Source organism: Fopius arisanus, unplaced genomic scaffold, assembly GCF_000806365.1.
Source record: "Fopius arisanus strain USDA-PBARC FA_bdor unplaced genomic scaffold, ASM80636v1 scaffold00078, whole genome shotgun sequence".
NCBI lineage: Eukaryota > Metazoa > Arthropoda > Insecta > Hymenoptera > Braconidae > Fopius > Fopius arisanus.
The window spans coordinates 385,171-407,095 of NW_011887817.1; the positions used below are offsets into that span (position 1 = coordinate 385,171).

At 37.6% G+C, this 21,925-nt stretch overlaps 1 protein-coding gene across 8 annotated transcripts in view; it reads left to right on the top strand.

Annotated features, from left to right (window-relative positions):
• LOC105270116 (uncharacterized) overlaps positions 1-21,925 on the top strand; it is a 74,461-nt gene that overhangs the window by 29,809 nt on the left and 22,727 nt on the right. For 6 of the 8 annotated variants that reach the window (XM_011310834.1, XM_011310838.1, XM_011310835.1 and 3 more), the window contains exons 3-4: positions 20,809-21,232; positions 21,491-21,718. In XM_011310834.1, the coding sequence (XP_011309136.1) occupies positions 20,809-21,232; positions 21,491-21,718 (652 nt within the window). Of the gene's footprint in view, positions 1-14,201; positions 14,807-18,874; positions 18,917-20,808; positions 21,233-21,490; positions 21,719-21,925 lie in introns of those variants that run through there. The other 2 variants (XM_011310841.1, XM_011310840.1) reach the window with 2 other exon arrangements.

Sequence of the window (21,925 nt, forward strand, 5' to 3'; positions counted from 1 at the left end):
CTATAAAAGGGTATAGTTCATAAAAAAACAAATGAAGATGTAAAATGAGTATGGTACAAACATGTACTAATAATTTCAAATTCATTCATGTAATATTATTTTTTTTATGGCTTTTAAAATTTTGAAAGGGGGTGAACTATAAAAAGGGGGGTTAGTATTGAAAAAAAAAAAGTTGTACATACCAGTACTATTGAGGTACAACTGATTGCCACGTTTATTTTTTTTTTCTTGAACTCCGATTCTGCACGATTTTGCCCCCCTGCTTCAGGGCTAAAGTAAGAGGGTACAAAAAAAAGTGCACAGGGTACATTCAAGTACTCAATGAGTACAATCCAAACCAACAAAAAAAAGTTAGATTTTTCAAACTTCGATGCCAACTTCACATAGCTATAAATTTCGAGTTGCCCTTTTTTTTTTTCTCTCTCAAAATTCCAATTCCTGTGAATCAATTATCTCAGGTATTTGGTCACCGAGCTACTTCATTTAAAAAAGAAAAATTCTTCCTCTCGAAGCGAAACAGAAATGCCTGGAAGGGTCTGCCGGTGGTGTGTTAAATAGCATGAATTTTTATGAGTCCAGAAGATGTTGAGAGAAGTGATAAGAAGTTGGTGCAACGGTGGTGGAACAGGGGGTAAAAATGGTACGAGGCAAATATTTTAGTATGGATTTTTTTTCTCTCTCTTTTACTTGGGGAACAGGTAGATGTTGGTAGATGTTGGTAGATGTTGGTATGGCTAACACAAAGGGCCTCAGTTGTATCGCTCTAAAGAGGACTTTGAGAATGCACTCTCCCTGAAAAGCCGGTCAGGTAGACATTTTTTTTTCTTTTATTTTGCCAAGAGAAAGGGGGTGGGGAGTGGGTTTTCCCCAGTCAAAAGCAATGGAATTACAAATGTCTGAGGGTGGATATAACGATGCTCCTCTATGTTGGCATGAGCAAATGCCACGGGGTTGTGTGTACCTCTGGGGAAAAGCCGATTAGGGTTGGACCCCGCCGCAGAAATGCATCGGGCCAACACACATTATTTGATTGCTTCCCTCACTTTTACCGTCAAAGGACCATTAATAACGTGGTAGGTTTGAAAGGAGGGAATAATTTAATTAAGAAATCAGGACGAGCCTAATTCACGGACGTACATCATTCGGATAAAAATAATTTTTGCTAAGGATTCATTTGCTTGAGAGTCGTACGTAGTTTTTCAGAACTGTATGGATTTGAAAATGGAGAATTACCTGAATATTCGATAAATTAATTAATTTTTCAATGATCAATTGCGCACAAATTTCATCGCTTTTTGTGGTTAAAAATATAATGTCATATCATTCGAAATTTCAAGCGTGATTTTCGGCCAATTAAAAAGTTTCATCACAAAATAAATAAAAAAATGCTTTGGGTACGGGTATTTGACGAGGAAATGAATTCATCATTCCTTTAAAATTCTGTTGATCCGTGAAATTCACCAACACGAGTGAAAATAAAAAAAAAACGTCCCCCGAAAAATAGACAATATTCTTTCGCATCCGTGAGTGTTTTAATTATCACATTAATTTATGCGCATATAAATTGCGAATGAGTTGCAGTGATTTTCGCACTGGTCCCGAAGTACCTCATCCCCGTGAATGGCTTATATTTCTCATTAAAAAAGTATCATCACCGGCAATTGTCGGTTGGAATGGACAAGTAGAATAAAAAATAATAATGAAATAAAATAAATTCAAGAGGACATTGTGCGGCATTACGTACATTGAATTGCCAACTAGGAAATGGTGAATGAAAAAAATCAACAGCGGAATCTCGTAAAATTTAAATTCCTTGCCTTTATGCACCGGTGAAGGCCGTTTGTCCACGCACTTGCTTCATTATTGTTCGCCATTTATGGCGATAAATTTCCCATTCTCGTCATTTGAGATGCGTTGTAAAATATTGTAATGAAGGGTTTTAAAAAAAATATGTAATCAGAGCGGTACAGGGGAGCCTGGGGCAATGTGGACCTCATGCTTTCATAAGGCTTGAAAATTAAAGACAAATACCTCACGACCTAATTAAATAAAAAAGTGATTATTAATGTGATTTTATTTCGCTGCAAAAGAAATTTTAAGAGGAATGTCCTCCAGATCCTCACGGATCTTCCCCTTGAAATTTATATTTAATTTATTTAATTTTCCATGCCCATTCGAGATTTTCGATATCGATTTCCTTTCTCTTTTTTATCTCCTTTTTATATTAGGAGTTTCCAGGACGACCGTTGTAACTACATTTTTCAATTTTCCATTTTCAACGTTCTGTACTCCGCAATTTTTTAATTTTTTGTGGTGTCCATTTTACTCGGGGGTGTCCATATTGCCCCAGGTTCTCCTGTAATGTTTATCCGGGAGAATTGCACGATTGGCCGGGTTTTAACTTGATGTTATCGTCTGCAGGAGTTAATACCCTTAACGGATAGGCTATCTTAGCCCTCACGTACACTACGTGCATACTCCTGAGGTACATGAGCTCGATCAACTTAATCCTCCTTATCCGAACCTCATGGGCTATGAAAGAGAGGTGATGGAGAAATGCGCCATCTAATTGCATTTTTCACGAGATCCGGGAAGTCCTGGCCGCAGGAGCTGCTCATTCATATAAATTATGAGTTAAAGGGATTTGAAAAATTACAATTGGCATTTCAAGTGCAAGACTTTTATTTTTTTAACATTGACGAATCCATTTTTTGAGTAATCAAGGAATTCTCGATTTTCATTTCCACGTGGATTTTCAATTTCTTAAAAATTCAACCCGATTCCATCAGAAATTTATAATTAATAAAAACACACGCGGTAATTTTTTTTTTAATTAATGATAAATTTACTGTAGGTTTTTCATTAAACGAGAATAATAATAATAATAATAATAATAATAATAGCCAGATGAAATTGTTACTGAAGTTTCAAGAAAGTCATAGGAGTATGGCGTAAATTTCTCATTGCACATAAAAAATCTACACGTAAATTTCACAGTATTAAAAACACAAATTACGACTTCACAATCGTCAATTCATGAACATAGACATACAAGTTCATCTCGCGTCCGTACTTTTTCCATAATTAATATATTACTCGTCGCTCTCAGTTCGTCCATTATCTTCTCCGGTCGGTATTACAATCGTAGTTAAGTATCATTATTTTTTTTCGTTACTATAATTCATGGAAACAATTCATAAGAAAAATCAGGTCTCACAAGTAATGGATACAACAGGTTCGAGGACACAACAACTATAATTACGCCGTGTTTATAACTCATAGCCTATAAATAGGAATTACAATCGATAATAATAGCAAAATAATGGGTTAGTGGGGGCATATCAGGAAGTCATTGAGAATCGCAGCGTTTTTATTAGATAATTCTTGTCTTACTCATAATTCATCATCAGTTCATTGTGATGAATGATATCCATTGACTCCTTGATTGGTGAATTGTCTTGACTATTGTTTGATTAGAATGGACTGAGAAAAAAAAATGGGCACTTACCAAACTAGGGCTAGTAAACCGATAAATGGTTTTGCCAAAATGATAGAGAGTACACGAAATGTTGAAACAATTTATTCGCAACTCACGAAGTCGTAAAATCCCGCGTCGCCATTGAAAACGACGTGGGTACCAACTGGTGAGTCACGACTCTCCTCTTTCACCAGAGGAATAGGAAAGAGGACCTTGATATACGAATCCTCGACTAGTCGACTAGTGTCGGTGAATTTGAGTGTGAGAGTAGTCCCCAAAGTGCTAGGAGGTAGTACCTTGTCTCCAATGCCAATGTTCCCTCAGACTTGGCAACCCGAATTCTCCACCCCAACCCTTTCTATTTCACCAATGCATACGTACGCTTTTGGGGTACCATGATGAATATATGGATGTACCCCAAGGATATCTATACTGAATTCCAAGCACGATGGTACCAGTTACTTCTGGGGAACAGGCAGGTTATGGGTAACGAGAGTATTTATTAATCTATCTGGTTCAAGGTTTTTCTCGGCAGGGATAAAATGGCTTTTTCCCTTTTTTTTTCGTCCCAGGGGCAGGAAAGAGTTTCAAGGCCGGTCGGGTTTGGCTGACAGCCACGGGAAAACTCTCCTCCCAAACTAAAAAATAATTGAATCATTTCATTTTTTTAAATTTTTTTATGCAATTTGAGCTAGTGTAGAAATTACTATTTCAGGTATTTTCGTAAATATGAATGTTCGCACATCTGCATTCTATAATTCAGGATAAAAAATTGGAATTTTTTTTTCTGTCTTTTTTTATTAAATGGATTTTTCATATTATATCTCACTATGGTATCGTGGAGTCGTTCAATTCCGATCACGTAGGGCTGTTGGTATATGGTGTAGTGAAATGTCGGATTTATCTTGTGTATTGATTATTATCGGGGGTTGATGAATTAATGAGAGTACGAGAGATTAGGAGGTTCAGTGGTGGGAATGGCAAGAGATAAATCTTGGGGTGAATGGACTCGTTTGGCTAGTGAAAAGGGAGAAATCGATTGGATGGAGGGTAATTGCAGTGTTGGAAGGGAATTTGAATTTAATGTGAATATTTCATTATGATTGGAGTGAGCTCGAATTATGAATGAGTGCGGTGAAGGATGATTATTCGGAAATTGGAGAATATCGAGGAAGAAAGGATCACTGAGAATATGTTGTTTGATGGTCGAGAAAATTATTTTAATCGTCGATTAAAAGTTTCTAAATCAAGTGCTCGGAACTCCAGAAAAATCTCATTCTGTCGACTAAAAATAATCATTTTTCGATCCACGATTTATTTCAACGATTGATAATAAAACGGAGAAATGGGGAAAATCTATAAATGATTTTTTTTTCCCAAAAAATATAGTGGAGTTTTTTAATTTTCTTTTGGGGGGTTTTGAAGATTTTATTACCGTACACCAGGGGAATATAGGTGATTTAAACGGATAATTGAGAAAAAAAAGGGTTGAAAACTGAAAATTTAATTTTCCTTGTACACATAGAAATGTAAACGTAAATTACGCTTAACAAGCCGTATTTTCCTCTTTCAACACGTTAACAATTGAAGTTAAAGTATAAATTAACCGCCTAATTGTCCCAAATTGCGTTTAGAAAATCGTAACTTACGACCATTACCCGAGTAATTGACTTTTAAAACACGTTGTTGTATGAACGATAATTTACGCTTACATTTATTCACGTGTGATTTCCCCAAGTCGTCATCAACAAAATCCATTAAAAAACAATTGCCACCCGCACATGCTTCACAAACAAAATACAACAACTCTTCGTTTTACCCCAAAAACCCTCCCCCATTCCTTGATTTCCGTCTCCAACTTTTAACCAACTCCCATTAGCTCTACCTCCACCCCAGTCAAATCCACTTGCGCAGTCTCTGATACGCAGTTTAATTAAAAACCCCAGTCCGATGGTAATTATTCAAGCCCAAGAGCGCACAACTAACGTTGAAAATTGTTAAATGTAGAATTGGTACGGATTGGCCCACCGAGAATTTCAGTGAGCTGTAATTCTTCCTCCATCCCCCTCCCAGATGCCACACCGGAAGTTTCGCCATTGGAACCAATCGATTGCCGATGTTCCCTCGACCAAAACAAAATCCATCCTATTTTTTTTTCTCTAAAATCAGGTATTACTGTGCCCACATGTTTAAGACTGCGCTTTCGTCACTATTTTTTCATTTCCGTCAGTGCAGAAATTTCATTCTCACGACAATACCCTTTTCTTCTCTTCAATATTTATGAAAAGTGATCATTTCGGACAGGTGTTAATATTATTGCCCCAGTCCAACCTACATAATATAATCCGACCCCGGAACTCGTCACCTATTTCTTCAACAGATAATATTTTTATGTGCTTATATCGATGATTTACGTAACTCGTTGTAATGTCGTTTTTAAAAGGCGTACAATCAACCGGTGAATTTTTCCGTCAGATATCTATTTACGTTTGAAGGCACGTGCTTGTTTTTCTTATCAATCTTTGGCATCCGTGACTCAGACTGCTATGCAATATTAACTCATTGAAAACACTCTCTGGGTGAATGTTTATGTGTTTGAAATCGCACTTGTGCACACACAGAAAGCACACGCCACTGCCAGAGATACGAATTTTGAGAATTTAGGGGAATCCCAGATATACGAAACACCTTCTGTTTGTTGCTACGTTACCACTAGTGCAAACAAATCGTATCGATTACGGGGAGTTCGTATGGGGAACTCTCCGGTGTCGGTGGATTTTACAACTGTTGTGTAGGCTATCACGTGATACAGGTTAGCCTGAATCATTGATCAAACGGTGGGTGCAATGCACCGGGGAATACTGTTGATCTGCTGGCCGTTGAACAAATTTTTTTTCCATTTTTTTCTAACCATTTTGTGTTTATCTTTGTCAAAACTCGGAGGGCAATTGTTGTTGAGGTCGAGTTCTACTTGACTCATGTTGATTCTTCGACTTGGTTCAAGTCAATTTTTCTATTTTATTTTCCCCCATTTTTCCACTTCATTCAGTTCGAGTTAGACTTGACTCAAGTTGATTCTTCGCCTTTTTTCGATTCAACCGGTTTCGGTTCACCATCATGTAGACTGGAAAGTTATCAAATTCATTGAAATCCAAATTTCAAATCCAAGACATAAAGAAAAAAAATCACATAAATTCATCGTTATGAAACATTTTACGTTCTCCTTCAAATTTCTCGTGTAAATTTCTCTCGAGCTTTAAGCTGATTCACTTGAAAAATCTCAAAATTAAAATTCATATGAATGATTCAACTCTAGTGAAGAAGTTCTGAAATAAAGAGAAAGTGTATTTTCTGGAATAAAAAATGATATCAATTAATGAGGCACAAAGTAGTTTGGCCTGGGTTGAAAAAATTCCCAGAGGAAGTTATATAGTTAATCATTTCTAGGATCTCATATTCATTAATTAATGAGCATAGGATTGGGTGAATTTTCTTGAAATAAGAGATTTTCTCTGTTTTTAGCTGATGTTTGATAACTTTTTTCATTTTATTGTCCCTCTCGTTTCGGTCTCTGCGAACAATAGCTTTGTCACACTCCCGTTTCCATCATCAATATCCCCCTCTGCCCATCGCACTTGTTCAATTCATCTCGTGACAGGTAACATGTGAAAATATATACAGGTATAACCGTACAATCTCTGGTTGGAATACGCGAAAACACGCGAATCGACGCATTCATTCGCGCGGTAACATCGCGTTAACCGGAATTCCGTGGTTGTCACTATTTTCGTTTGCTCATTTCTACGTGACACATATTTTTCCGACGAATGTGTTCTCCAAACGGTTGCCATGCTGAAATCTGGATACATGGAATTTCACTTTTGTCATCTGCGTTGTAGTCTGGAAAAAATACTTTTGTACCTTTTGGTACTTGCGAAAAGTTCAGTATAAAAATTCATGTCCTAAGTACATGGAGAAAAAACATTTTTTAGTTTTGATTTCTTCGGGAAAATTTCTTAAATCGATATTTGAAGGTGTCGATCCGAAATGGGTTGAGGATATTGTTGAATCATGTTAGCTTGATTCGAATTGGGCTCGTTATGATTCAAGTCGAGTCCTCGGTCTCGTTCCACTCGTTTTTTTAATTTTTCGGTTCGACTCCGGTCGTTTTTCCAGTTTGATTCAAGTCGATTTTTCAGCTTCATTGAGTTCGACTTCGCCTGGATTTGTCGGTTTAATTCGGGTTGATTGTTCAATTTCGTTCAGATCAATTTTTTACAAATGAATGATGATGATGATGATTCAAATGAAGTTCGAAATTCTCTTTCCAATGAATCACGTTTAGACTCAAGTGATTTACCCAATGAATATAAATTGCCCAATTCTAAAAAATTCTGCAATTACGGAAATATTCTTTAAATACCGTTTATCTGTTGATCAAAAGGAATTTCCCACAGCGTAATTTCAGGCTGTATTTTTTTTTTGAAAACGTTTTAACGATTTCTATTTAGAGGTGAATGATGAAATAACAAAGGGTATTTTGTTCGGGTATAGAAAAACGGTGTGATGCTGAGTTTAGGCCAGTGGACATTGCACATTACGCAATTTTGGGGCTCAACCGTCCGTAGATCCGTGCATTGTGAGGTTCATCCCCCTTTCGCTCAGAGTTAATCGACGCATTCGTACGCAGCCATTTTCTAGCGCACATGTCACGTAAATTGTCCCGAAACAACGTATCGACCAGTTTTCGGATTTATTGCGGACAATTAGCGGGGGGAGAGGTGGGTTACGCGAAGTTTGTTCCGGTAATTTCAGGTCGTCTACCTTGTTCTGGTCGAGACTAGAGGATTTTTGAGAAAAAATTTGACGAACCCTCGATGCTTGTCCTATTGTTCCCAGGATGGCGACTCTGATGAGAACAATCGACTAATAACTCTTAGACAACACTATTGAATTTTATTGATGCAAAAATCCACTCAGTTCACATCAATAAATAGTTTATTTGATTCAAATAATGAATTACTAATTCAAATTGAATATTTTCTTTCGTGAATTAAATACAATTCCTATATAAAAAAGATCAATTGTTCATTGAGTATAATTACACTCTTCTATTCAAACTATTCATATAAATTAACACTAAACAAAAGATTTTGAAGAATTAGTTTATTCTGCTAAATGGCCATTTCTAAAAATGAAGTAACATTTTTTCAAAAGGGATAAAAAATTTGATTCAAATCACTAATTATTGCTGATGCATTGGTGAGAGTTTACGTTCTATAAAAAAAAAAGAAAATGTAATCGTTCGCGAGGGGCTAAATCGCGACCGCAATGACAACGGAGAAAAAAACGTTTTGCAAGTATCCTCTTCTCCGAGAGCGAATGAAATGAACTAAAAAAACGTGTAATTCACTTCATCGATGTGCGAATGAAAGCGCACGATGCATGTGTGCACGTAAATGTGGAAAAAGAGCCGACGAAGCGGCTCTCGCGACCCCTTTTGCGAATGAACCCTACGTGCCGTACGGACAACACGGTTATTATCACGAGCCTCGGTTGTTTTCATTTTTTCTCCTTTCTGTTTAATCCACTCCGGCATCTCGTCTTCTCTGTTTTCCTTTTTTTTCCATGCGACGTGTGCATATACATCGGTAAGACTTTTCCATCCCGAAACCGTTCTTCCATATTGTGCGACTCGGTGCATTAATCTCCCAGGCATACGTGCGAGCGAATTTTCACTGTTTCGAGCTTTTCCATTTTTCCGAATGATAATAACGAGTTTGCGGGATTAATCTCGTGGGATTCTCTTTGATTATCGAAAAATTCAGGAAGAATGCGATATTTTCAGTTCAATGGGTTTCACAGGGCAAATACATTCGATGGAATTATTTAAATCTCGGTTATCAATTTTTTTATGTTTCGATTGAATTATATTGTTGTTTTTATGGGTTTCACATTCAATTGGATTCGATTTGCAACAGTTTTTGTTTTAACCAATTAAATTACTAATTACTAATTAATACGGAGAAAAAAATTCGTCTGAATCAAGTGGACATGTCGGTTTGTGTCAAAAATTGATTTGAAAATCAAATCCATATCTATTTTTTTCGCTTCAAGTTGATTCTTTGAGTTGATGCGATTCTACTCGAATCAAATAACTTTTCGATTAATATCAGACTGGAAATTCGGATTTGTCGAGTTAAAGTCATTGAGTCAAGTGACCAGTCGCTCAAAATAATAATTTTTTACGATGTATCTCCAAGTGAAGCATTTCCGTTCGTTTAAAATGACATTATCGACTCTGCAATTGAAAAATTCATGACACTCAATGATTGCTAACGTTCGATAAAGGAATGAGGGGTACCATCGTCGGAATAAAAAAAAAAATGCACGTTTAGTGAAGAAGAATGCACGCCAAGTTATTTTAAGAAGAACTGGTTTGGTCAGAACGCTATATTTACTCCTCCCGTGGTGTACGAGTCATTGACAGTGTATCTCCAATTCCGAGGGTGGAATTGATACCGAAATACCCAAGAGCAGTAATAAAATTGAGGAATAAACGGCCCATTCAGTCCCATTTGTACGACAATTTCCAATGAAATTACGCTGGGGATCTCTTTTTGTACTCTTCAGTTATAACTGTCGACTGGAACAACAGTCAGGCGCATCAAAAAAAGCGCAGAGCTACGCAAATTACACCATTTGATCCCTTTGTAGTGCTATTCAAACCCAGACACCAGTGCATAGCCACAATGCCCATCGGATTTCGCTGATGCTCTGCGTTTCTACATCGTTGTGATAGGTACCATTATCAGTTTACTCGACGACCCGAGTTTAACATAGAATAGACCAGGATTTCACCCATTTAATCATCCCCATGGGGACAATAAATTTATCAAGTAAATAAAAAACATACATGAAATTCATTCAATTCATTTACTGCTCTTGGAATATTTTATCGAGTCTAGACTCATGTCTCAACTTTTTTTCATTCAAGTTTCGCGATTATTTGACTTTAGTTTGAGAATTCTCTGATTTGAACCCCTATATAGTGTCGGAAACTTTGGTCGGGCTTGACTTTGACTCCGACAATTTTGGTTTAAATGAGTTGTAAAGTGGTTGATGCTGAAGCGAAATGTTTCAAGTCAACTTCCCATGTCGAACAATTGACTTGAATCAAGATAAAAAATCGGCTTGACCGGAAAAGGGCAATGATTCTCGATTCAAGTTGAGTTTTTACTTTAATTCGAGTGGAAAAATCAACCTTAACCGGACAGACGTGCGAGTTTTCTTGAAATTTGATTCATACCGATTTTTTCGAGGCAATTGAAGACGTGATATGAGTCGTGAAGTTTTCATGACTCAATTTGACTCAATTTGACTCAATTTGACTCAATTTGACTTTAACAATTTCATTCAAACTTGTCGCAACTTGAATCAACATATTCTCAGAGATATTAAAATAGGGATTTTTCGTGGTGAAAGCCGCATCTCCCACGGAGAGCTGGCAAACGAATTTAAGCCATTTGTTGCTCTGGAATGACCCATGGAAGGTTTCCAGATTTCAGCGTTACTCCAACCGGAACGAGCCAAAGAGGCGTGGGGTGATCTAACTTGGTAAGGGAGTGCTTGGCAGCCTTTCTCCACACCCCCAAAACTTCCCTTAAAACTCAAAGACGAAGAAAAAAAAAGACCTCAGACCTAACGAACGACTCCCCTGGTAAAATCCACGACGTCCTTCTGATAAACTAGTGTGACTCGCAAACTCCGTTTCATTTATTTTTCGAAATCAAAGAGAAATGGTGGAGTCCAGGGACTTGTGTGTATCCAGTAGAATTCGAATTTTTCGTTCCAACCGATTGAATTCGCCGATCCTGGCAATCCTGGTGGATTCGAATTCTCCTCAGTGCTGAATTTAACGACCTGCTGATGCTGGACAAGGTCCAGCTAGCTTTCCCACTCCATCCAGTGATACGGGGGTTCAAATATATTTGATCTTGGTAAATCAAACTGTCTCGCGCAGAGATGGAAAGCGTGTATGTATGAGTTGTATTTGATCTCTCGGGTAATACCTAAACTTGCATATGATTTAATAGGTTTAGGTTGAGATTTCACCTCGGAGAATAGGTCGAGCCTAATTTTGAAATTATTCAGGTCTGAATAAATTGATGGACTGAGGAAAAATGGCTTTGATCAAGTCTTTATGCGATTGATCCTCAGACGATATTTTTTTTCCTGATTCAAGTGTATAATCGACTGCGAATAGAATTTTCGAAAAATAAATAAACGTTTAGTTGGTTTGTTGCTAAAGGTAACAAGTTCATTGCGAATTTCAATGAAAAACGTACGCGTTCATTCGACACCTTGTTTTAGTTTGCTATTGGCATTTTTTGCAAGCTGTCATCAACATGGAGGGTAGAAATTCTCAGGTGGATGTATTCCATATTCTCGGACAACAGAATAAACCGAAAGCATGCTGTATCCTCCGTTGAGCCACAATTCACACGATACGAATGGGATTTATCGGTACCTCACGTCAAAGATAACGTGGAATTATGGCTAAACCGTAAATAGAGGATGTCACTGGCCGATGCCTAGGTAACTTCTTGGCTAGGCATAACCTCAAGGCAAATTCATCATCATCAACCTCCCCACCGTAGTTTCACGTTCATCAAAGTTCAACCGACGCCCACACTTTGACTATCTCAAGTGGTTCCAACACTGAGAGACCAAATGGTCCCTCACAAGCCCCATTGTTCACCCCAAATTTCACGGTTAAATTACGTTTCACACTTTCATAGTGTCCACTATAGTTGACTATCAATTTCCCCTCGGGCTTGACCATATTAATCCACCTAACTCCAGCAACATTTCGTTGTAACAAACCCCACCCTCCTTTCTACCGCAATGTCTCCCAGTGGACACTAGCATTTCGTGGCATGTCGGGTTTTAGTCTGGCTGGAGAAGCATCAGGAATGGTGTTGGGCCACTTTAAGTCTCGGCATTCTCTATCCATCTGGATCCAACTCAACTCCTTCGGGGAGTTACTGTGGCACAATGAATAACCGGAAATTTACGCTCGTCTAACACTCGGTGTAATCCTCTTTTGCATGTTGCCCTCCTTTCAACAAGTTTGGCCATTCAATGTTTGATCGTCTTTGGTTTCTCTACACCATGCTCTCAATCACATTTATTTATCCCATTAAAATCATAATTCAAAATTAGTTTAAACGTTGTAAAAAACGCGGTAAAAAATTTATCATGCTCTTACAGAGAAAAATTCATGAATTATTTCACGAAAGTTTCGTCATTTTGTAGGGACAAATGAGGGAATCAACTTTGAAGTTTTAATTAACTAGCACGAGAGTTTTTCCATAATTTTTTAGGAATAATCAAAATATTTAACGGTGCATTCACCTGACATGGGGAATTCTTTTTTAATGTATTAAAAATAAAGCTCTGATTAATTCAGATAAAATGGGAAGTTAAGCCGGGGACCTAGCGGCTCAGGCAATAACTTAAGTATTTTAGTTGTCTATCTGTCAAAAGTTGAGAAGGCGAGGTAATGCAGGTGAAGGGAATCAATCACAGAGGAATAAAGATACTTCAGAGTATGACTGACAAATCTTCTGATTGAGATGAATAAGAAACTACTATATAACTACTATATTGAATTCTCTCTGCCTCACTGATTTGTTGGAAGATATCTCCATAAATTATGACTTCCCTAGATTGATCAGAAGTAAAACGGTAAAGCATTGAAGCCATCAAAAGTAATTTAATTTTCAAAAATATTTTTTAGATATACTGAGAAAAAAAAATCGTATGAATGCATCCTCTTGATTTAAATTCGTAACGATTTTCATTTTTGCTAGCAACGAACTTGATCGATTAATCAATCAATCAATCAATCTTCTCACGAAGTTATCAATACATACTACAAAACGTTCATTCGTTTTTCGAAAATTTTTATCGCAATTTTCGAACAAGTCTTTATTTAAAAATGCATTGGATCATTGGCGTTATTCTCGAATTCTCTCTTGATCGAAAAAAAAAATTGAAAAAGGGAAGAAAACTGTTGAGATTTTTTCCAATAAAATTCCATTGGATCACGTCTGCCCTCCGGACGTGGCTATTTGCCCCGAACTAGAGAGTGGATTCAACTGAACCATTTGCCAGAAGCAAAGTCAAACCTCAACCCACTGACTAACCGGAAATCCGAAGACCCAGTATCTCTAATCCTCCTTTGCATACACACCTTTCAACAACTTCCCCTGAAGAGCAAATGGCCTTCAGGCAGTGCTCCACATACAACTTGACTATCCCAAAAGGAGTATCCAATCCCGGTGTTATTAGAAGTCAGTAGCCGTGATTCCTCGATTATCGCGATTGGCAATAATCATAAAAAAATCCATGAATATTATTCTCACACTGTTGAATAAGTACCGTGACGCGTTGAAACGTCACGCATACCTCAGGAAATACTCAAGGCACCACATGCCCATTGCCCCTTCCACATCTCCATTCCTTCTTATTTCTTCCTCCGACGTATCTTCAACAAGCCAAAGTGTACAGTTGGAGGCTGTAGAAATCACCAACACAACGATAGAATCATCTACCGTTGGTGCTTTGGGACCCTCTCTCTTCGTATGTTTGCCTTCCCCCTCGGCCTCGGAATCAAGAACCGAAGCCAGTCAGTTCAGTAAAGCGTGGTTCAGCAAACCCGTAGCAACTCAACTGCATTCTTCAGCCTATAGTTGGTGATTTTTTATTCTCATTTGGCATCATTAAACACTTGGGAATTCCAAGAGATTTCGGTCTCCTGCCGAAATAGATTTGTGGTGCTTTGAAGACACTCGTGATGATTTGATGGAACGAGTGATGGTGATGATCTTGATTGTCTGGATGTATGGACAATCAGCGGTCGTTGGTTTGCCTTGGTTGAGGCTTTTCGATGCAGTATGATGCAAAATGTCGGGGGCTAGGACCACGGTGCTGGGTCATGCTTCATTGCTATCGATTACTTCATTGGAATTTGATCGACTGGGTCAACTATATTCTAGGGAGTTTGGCACTTGGCCCGATTAATGGGCATGAGTACCGAGTGCTGTTCTCGTACGGTGTTTTGGTGATCAACTTGGGACGTGTCGCATCGTGACAATCTTCGGATTACGGTTGTGCTAGGTTATTTCGGATTTTCAGTGTTGATTTTGAGTGGGTGGTAAAGGGGTAGCTAGTGTGTTTGCATTGTGGCCTGGGGACTTTGGGGGGCTGTGGCCTTCGCGATGAATTCAAACCATTGACCTGTGGAATACGTCAGGAATATGCGTGAGTAACGATTTATGGTGCAAGCGGGGATGTTATTAATTATTTAGTACCGGAGATTTTAGGATTTAGTCCCAGATCCGTTCTTGACTCTTTGAAAATAGAGGGAGAGAAATTATTAGTTCGGTTGGGTAAATATAGTTGAGGCAATTCAATGTGTCATGTTACTGCGCACAATCCGCATTTCAATTCTCTAAGCTAATTAATTTTTTTGCTACCGGTGGATTCAAATGACAGGTTTTTTTTTCTTCATATGCACTGATGAAAAAGTTTTCTTATTTTCGAAAAAATGCGTCAACTCCAGGAACTCGATTCTGATTATATTTTTTTTAAATCAGCGAGTTTTCACTTGATTTAGGCGAAAATATTCAAGTGCAGGATCGAAGGATTCTAGCATTGAAAAAAAAATTATTATAATCAAATTAAATATTCTGTTTCGTATTGTAAATTTCTCCGTGGGTAATCCTTGATCTTAATGCAATTACTTTAACTGTCGGGTATTAATTACTGAACTGCAGATTTCTTTTTCTCCGGCTTCCAAAGAGTTATTCGTCGAATAGGTGGAATAGCAATTAATTCGTAGGATTTCATGCTCATTAATTTTCTTCAACATAGAGTTCGTGGACTAAGTTACTTTTCCAAAAAAAAAAAAATAGAATAATCCGTCTTCTTTGTGTGGCAAGGATTTTACGGATGGGACTTCGGGGATTTGAGTTCTATTCGCGAGTAAATTGTTGATTTTCTTATTCATCATATTCAAATGCATGACTTCAAGAAATGACATGAAGAGCATTATATTTTTTAAATTTAATCTCCTTAGAGTAATATCTGAAAACCGTATAATAGGTTACTCGAAGATATATTTAAACATTGATAAAAGCGTTCGAACAAAACCTAATTATGCATAAGTGTGTTGTTGATATCAGTAAATTCTTCTGCGAAGATAGTTCAACCTCAGAGTCAATTTTTCTGGGATTTTTCAGTGTATCTAATGTTTGATTATGTAAATTCGTTAATTGTAATTCAAAATCCCTGAATGGAATGCAATAAAATATTTTTAATGCGTGATTTTGGCAACCGGTTGTGTGGACTAGTCCGGAATTCCGTAGTCTTCTATGGTAAATAACCTGTGCGGCGAGTATGAAAATATGCAAAGCGAGTTTCGCCCACACAGTGGTTGGTTGAAACTCGGCTCGCATATTACTCCATGTGACACCCAGAGAGTCATTTACTGCGATGAAAACATACACAAATGCCTGGCCCTCTTAGTGGTCATTTATTTATCAATATTTCCAGGATGCCCGCTCTAGGGGCAATTTAGAGGGGCATTGTTATTCAAATTGCGCATCATATTTCAGGATGAAATTGGCGTTTCAGCGTAGTTATGTCTGGCATTTTTTTTTTCCTTCTTGTGTCGTTAGTTGCATTCCGCGAAATCGAATCTGAATAGGGAATGAAAGGCTGACGCGTGAATTAGAGAGATTAACAGTGGGATTGGCCAAGGCCATGAGTTACTTCAAATCTAGACATTTTATTGCAATCGGAAAAATTACCTGACACATGAGAAAAGATTTTCTATTTTTCGGAAAAGTTGGTTGGGTCAACAAATTTTATCAAATTGAAAAATTAATAATTTTCTGGTTCCTTTTAGCCGAAATCGCCGGTTTGTGAGATTTCTGGCAAATCGTTGATCGGATTGATTTGATTGATCTGAAAAAATATACAGTGTTTACATTTTATCATTATTTTATGACTCGTGAAGTTTTATTAGCGTGCGATAATTTTCCTGTGTTTGTTATAAATTTATATGAATTTCAGGAATGGTGGGGTAAAGCGAAGGAAAATTATTGCATATGATCGTGACATGTCCCGGGGTCATTAAATCATTTTGGCTGAAAAGGGGTTCAGATTTTATGCATTAATCCCATAAAGTTCATAAAAAATAAGAAAAATTGAGAGAAAAATGTAAAAGTTAATCAAACGTGTTTTTTTCATTTAATTCCCACCGAGAATGGAATTCCGCTCAATTCTCATCCGATTTATTCTCGAATTTCCCATAAAATTTCAAAAACCATTCAAACCATTCAACTTTCATACAAACAAAAAAAATGGATGACAATCAATCCCATAAATACGTGATCGAGATTTTTTTGCATGCGGGTAATGTAGGTCTCAAGAGTGTAATGCCCTTATATTTTCCTATTTTCCATAAAATATAAAAAAAATCAGTGAATCCACTTATGGTCGGGATCGAGCTGTGAACGGTGCTCACACATCCTGAATTCTTGACATCAAACGTTCTGGTATTTCCAATCATTCCGAATAAATCCCGGCGGTCAGTGTATCGCCGATGCTGAATCCGCAAAACCGGAGAAAAAAAAAGAAGAGAAGAAAAAATAGCGAGTGCCATATGCGATTGCCCATGGCATATGTATCCCCGGCATAAAAGCTTTCAATACATACTCCCACACAGTGTTACCCCGACACTACCAATGGCAGATAATACGCAATATCCCTGGAGGATCGACTCTCACGAGCAATGTGATATTGCCTGGATATTTCATACTCTTTCTCGCACTGCGTTCACCCATTTGTTCTCATCCAGAGTGAAACGCGTACCTGCGAACAAAATCCACGAGAAGTGGAGGAAAATGAAGAAAAAGGCAAAGCCAGATGAGAAGAAAAAAAATATATATATCCAACAGACAGCTTCGACTTCCGCTTTTCTCATCGACCCGTTCACCATTTTAGTGTTACATATGCGTTACGTGTACATGCAAAACTGTTAATTAATTGTGCCGTCACGCTATCCGCAGGCACTTGGTATTCCGTTGTTTTTATATCCTCGTGCACTTCCACCGTCTCCTGGTGAAATAATAAAAAAAGATGTCTGCTCCGAGGTGGTAGGGAGAATCTTCACGCGAAATTTCGCTCCAGTCTCTGTATAGTTGAAAACTCTTGTCTCGGTGTCGTCTTGAGAGGACAAAACTTGCCTTCAAAGTTTTCTTCACTTCCTAGTTGTCGGATTTATTCTGTTTTTCTCTCTCGCCCATTTTTAACCCTCATTACTGCCGTCTGCCCCTGACCCCTCCCCGAATCTTATGATACCTGAAGTTTTCGGGGTGACTATCAAAAATTGATTAGCACTGGTTGGAATTGCATGGGGAATGAGTGAGAGGGCAATTCAGAGGAGACGGAAATTCGGAGACACGCAGATGTGGAATTGTGGATCTAATTGGGTTGATAAAGTTATTGTTAGAAATTACAGTGGGAGTTCGGATGTATGGAGCATTGGTTCATGGTATGGGAAAAATTAAGTTCAGTTAAGTTGAGGAATTGATTTGAATCAGATTGGAGAGTCGACCTGAATTAAATTGACGAATCAATGTAAATCAGATCGAAGAAGCTAAATCAAGCTGAATAGTTGGTTTGAATAAAATTCCAAGTTTCAAGTACTCTGCGAGAAAAATGGAGATGAATAAAACCCAAGCAGTAACTTTAATTAGGTCGAAAAATGAACTTCAATCAAACCGACAACTTGACGTAAATCAAGTCAAACTCGACCTGATTCAAGTGAGACAATGGTTTTGACTCAGAGCGATCTACTTTATTACTAGGGTTTATTTAGTGAAACATCATGTTCTTATGAAATCGGTTTATGGGTTCTAAAGAATAGTTACGCATGGTGTAATCTTGTGATTTCTAACACAAGAATGATTCTAGTAATTGCTGACGCCCAACTGACTTGGCAATCACTAATTTTCATTATAATGGCCACTGACACTTTGATTAGCAATTTTAACGGCCACTCGGGAATTCGTCTAGGCTGTTGATAAAAAGCGTTTATTGATAACGTCTGTCAGGTCCAGACACTATTTCCGGAGGAGTCAAAGGGAGCAGAAGAAAACTTTATTGCTCTGTGTCAAGGACTGGCTTGTGAGATAAACGATCATCTTTTCTTGGAACTTCAGGAGAAAGAAGTCTCACCTTATCTCGGGCAGTTTTTTTTTTTTATTGAGACACTCTCGAGTTATCAGTCACTGGGGAATGAGTTTAGTTGTGAGTCGCGAGTTGAGGGAATGAGTCCAGTCTGTTATTTTTCCAATGGAAGAGGTAGGAAATATTTTGGCTTGTGAAAATTCCTCGTTTTTAAGGACCGGTTACATAGTTTATAGCTCAAGATTCCACCGCGTGTTTACGTGGCTCGAGATCGGAAGTGATTGATAATCATAATAGTTTTCTGAGTCAAACGGTATTTTTACACTGTGTCATAATTACTTTTAAAATTTCAAGGAGAAAACTTTGAAATTCTTAACAATCCTAAATTTATATTAAATTATTATTTTTTTTGCGAGAAAATCGAAAAATTTCTCCATATATTATATATTTAATACAATTTCCATTTTCTGCTCCACAAAATTAATAAATTATTGGCAATGCAATTGAATTTAGTATTCAATCATCACAATGCAATTATTCATGTTCATCATCATCATCAATTTTCTTAATTAAAAAATAATGAAAACGGTTTCCTCTTTGCAAATAAAATTCACAGAATAAATTATATATCAATGTTTGTTATAAAAAATTATAATTTAGATTTTTTTTCTGGTGCTTTCCCTGAGTGCATCAATACAGAAAAAATTCAGAACAATTGCCAATTACGTCGCCGGGTGCAATGCATTGGTCTCCGTACAGTGTCTCGAAACATTTATCGCATGGCCTATAAATGCCTGATTCACAGATTACGATTTCACGATCAAACAAAAACGAGCTATCTGATGCTATTCGACAACACCTTCTCCCATTTTCCCCATTCCTGCCCCTCCCTCAATCCGCTATCACCAATCACCCAGGAACTATATCACGAACCCAGCAGCTCGAATAATTGAAAATAATTTCCCGTGGGAACCTCCATACCGCACACGTGCTATGAAAATCCTATCAAAGCCGAAAAATAGAAGTTCGATGAATCATGACGCTATCGGGATTTGAATAGAAGTGCATGGAGCTGCAGAAATTTTTCATTACGAATTCATGATTCTAGTGGAGAGAAAAATTCTGGGAGAAGTATTTCATCTCTCATAATTCCCAGCAATTTTCTATGTTACCAGTATATACAGACTCATTCGAATTGTATTTCTCATTTTTCATTCAATCTTCATGAATGAACAAAATCGTTTTAAAAAATCGTTGAAAAAAAATTGCAAGAACTTTTCGAGCGCTTCCTCAAATCAAGTAAAATTGAATTAATTAACTTTTTTGCGTCGACTCGAATAGTAAGAGAAGTTTAAAAAAATACTCTAAAACTTACGGAGTTATTGCTAATAACTTTTCATTTTTTATTTTTTTTTTGAAAATTTCTGGGAAACCGTGGAAAAGAACGATGCGAAAAAATTACGATTTTTTTGGGTTTATCATATTTTATGATTTTGTAATTTTCATAGTCCTGCGTTTATTTTTTTATTTTTGGCAAAGTTGAGTGAATTTTTGTAACAATTCGAGAAAAGTTATAAAACGTAAAAGCGATATATTTTTTACGCCAATTTGATCAACCGTTTTTCCGAATTCAGAAATTTGGAAAAAACTTGGAAATTGAGAAGATATCCGCAATAACACCCCAAAAATATTCTTTCACACTCAAGTTGAAATCTGAAACGTGAATTCAGCATTTCCTCTTAGGTGAGAAGTCCATCCTTCCCTACCAGGAAAACCGGCCAAATCTCGAAAAGAACTCTTGAAGACGAGTACTATACATACTGAATGCAAAATGATGAATGCAAAGTGCAGACGATAAAGCCCCTCCCCATCAAAAGCATTATCACCCCAGAAGTGTACACCTGCGCGATAAAAACTCTTGAATTACAAAGGGGATGGAAAAAATTGTTGGGGAGAATTTTCTCCCGTGAAAGAAGAGAAATGCCGCATCTGGCCCATTGAGGCGTTGATTAATTATCCACTCAGCGTGTGTCTCCAATTTTATTCAGTAATTTTTCATTTTTCAGGTGAGGGGGTGGTAGTTTCGCCTGGTGGTCAGGATTCCTGGCGCCACCAGATAAACAACAACCAAACTGAGGATGAGGTTGACCACACAAATTATCTAAGTTTTTGCCGTCCCCAGCTGCGTGATCTATCGGACAATAACAAACGTCGTCCACCACCACCGATACCAGCTAAATACAAGATCAATGCCCGGGACATAAGCAAATACTTCAATTATCCGAATAAGGAGAATAGTCCTGGTTATGTAGTTGTTGATGGTGAGGGTGATACGAATGGGGATAAGATGGGCTCGAATTTCAGTAGGCACAGCGAAAAAGGCCTCACTGGACGCAGGGCACAGTCCTCTGGCAATCTCTGTGACCCCAAAGGAAAACTCAATCACGTTGGAAAGATACTGGTGCCATGCTCTAGTGGTCCACAAGAAAGGTAAGCTCTCAACAATCCATGGGTTTTTTATTTTTAAATAGAATATCATCTATTGTCAACATTTGGTTGACCTCTCGCACTGAAAAACAATTGCTAATTGATAATTCATATAAAGAAGTTAATTAACATCATCAGCCTGGGCAGGTGATCATTAATGGAAATGGATAGAAAAATCAAACGACTCGCGAGGTTTTCCACAAAAGAAAATAAGGGATTGGTGAGAGATTATAATGAAACGATCGTTGATTCATGTTTAAGGTACAAAATATCGGGGTCTCTGCCGAACAATCTGGACGATCAGGAGTCCCTGGAGGATGATCTGATAGACAACAACAACGTGATATCCGACACGATGAGCGGAAATTTAGGGGGCACACTACCCCACAAAAAGAGAATTCACGGGGTGCATTCCTCTGATAGTCCAGTGGGGGCTCTCGATCTTGTGAGATATCGCTCGCAGGATTCATTAGAGGGAAATCCGTGGAGGTGAGTGGAACAAAACATTATGATGAAAGATAGCGATGCGAATGGGCATTAATCTATCGACGAGATAAAAATTGGGTTTTCTGGTAATAATTTTTATAATAATTGTCATTATTTTTTTTCATAAAAGAAAATATGCACTTGTAAATTTAAAAAATCGTGGAGTCGTCTCATGATTCATTTCAGTCTCACACAGAGCGTCGGAAGTAT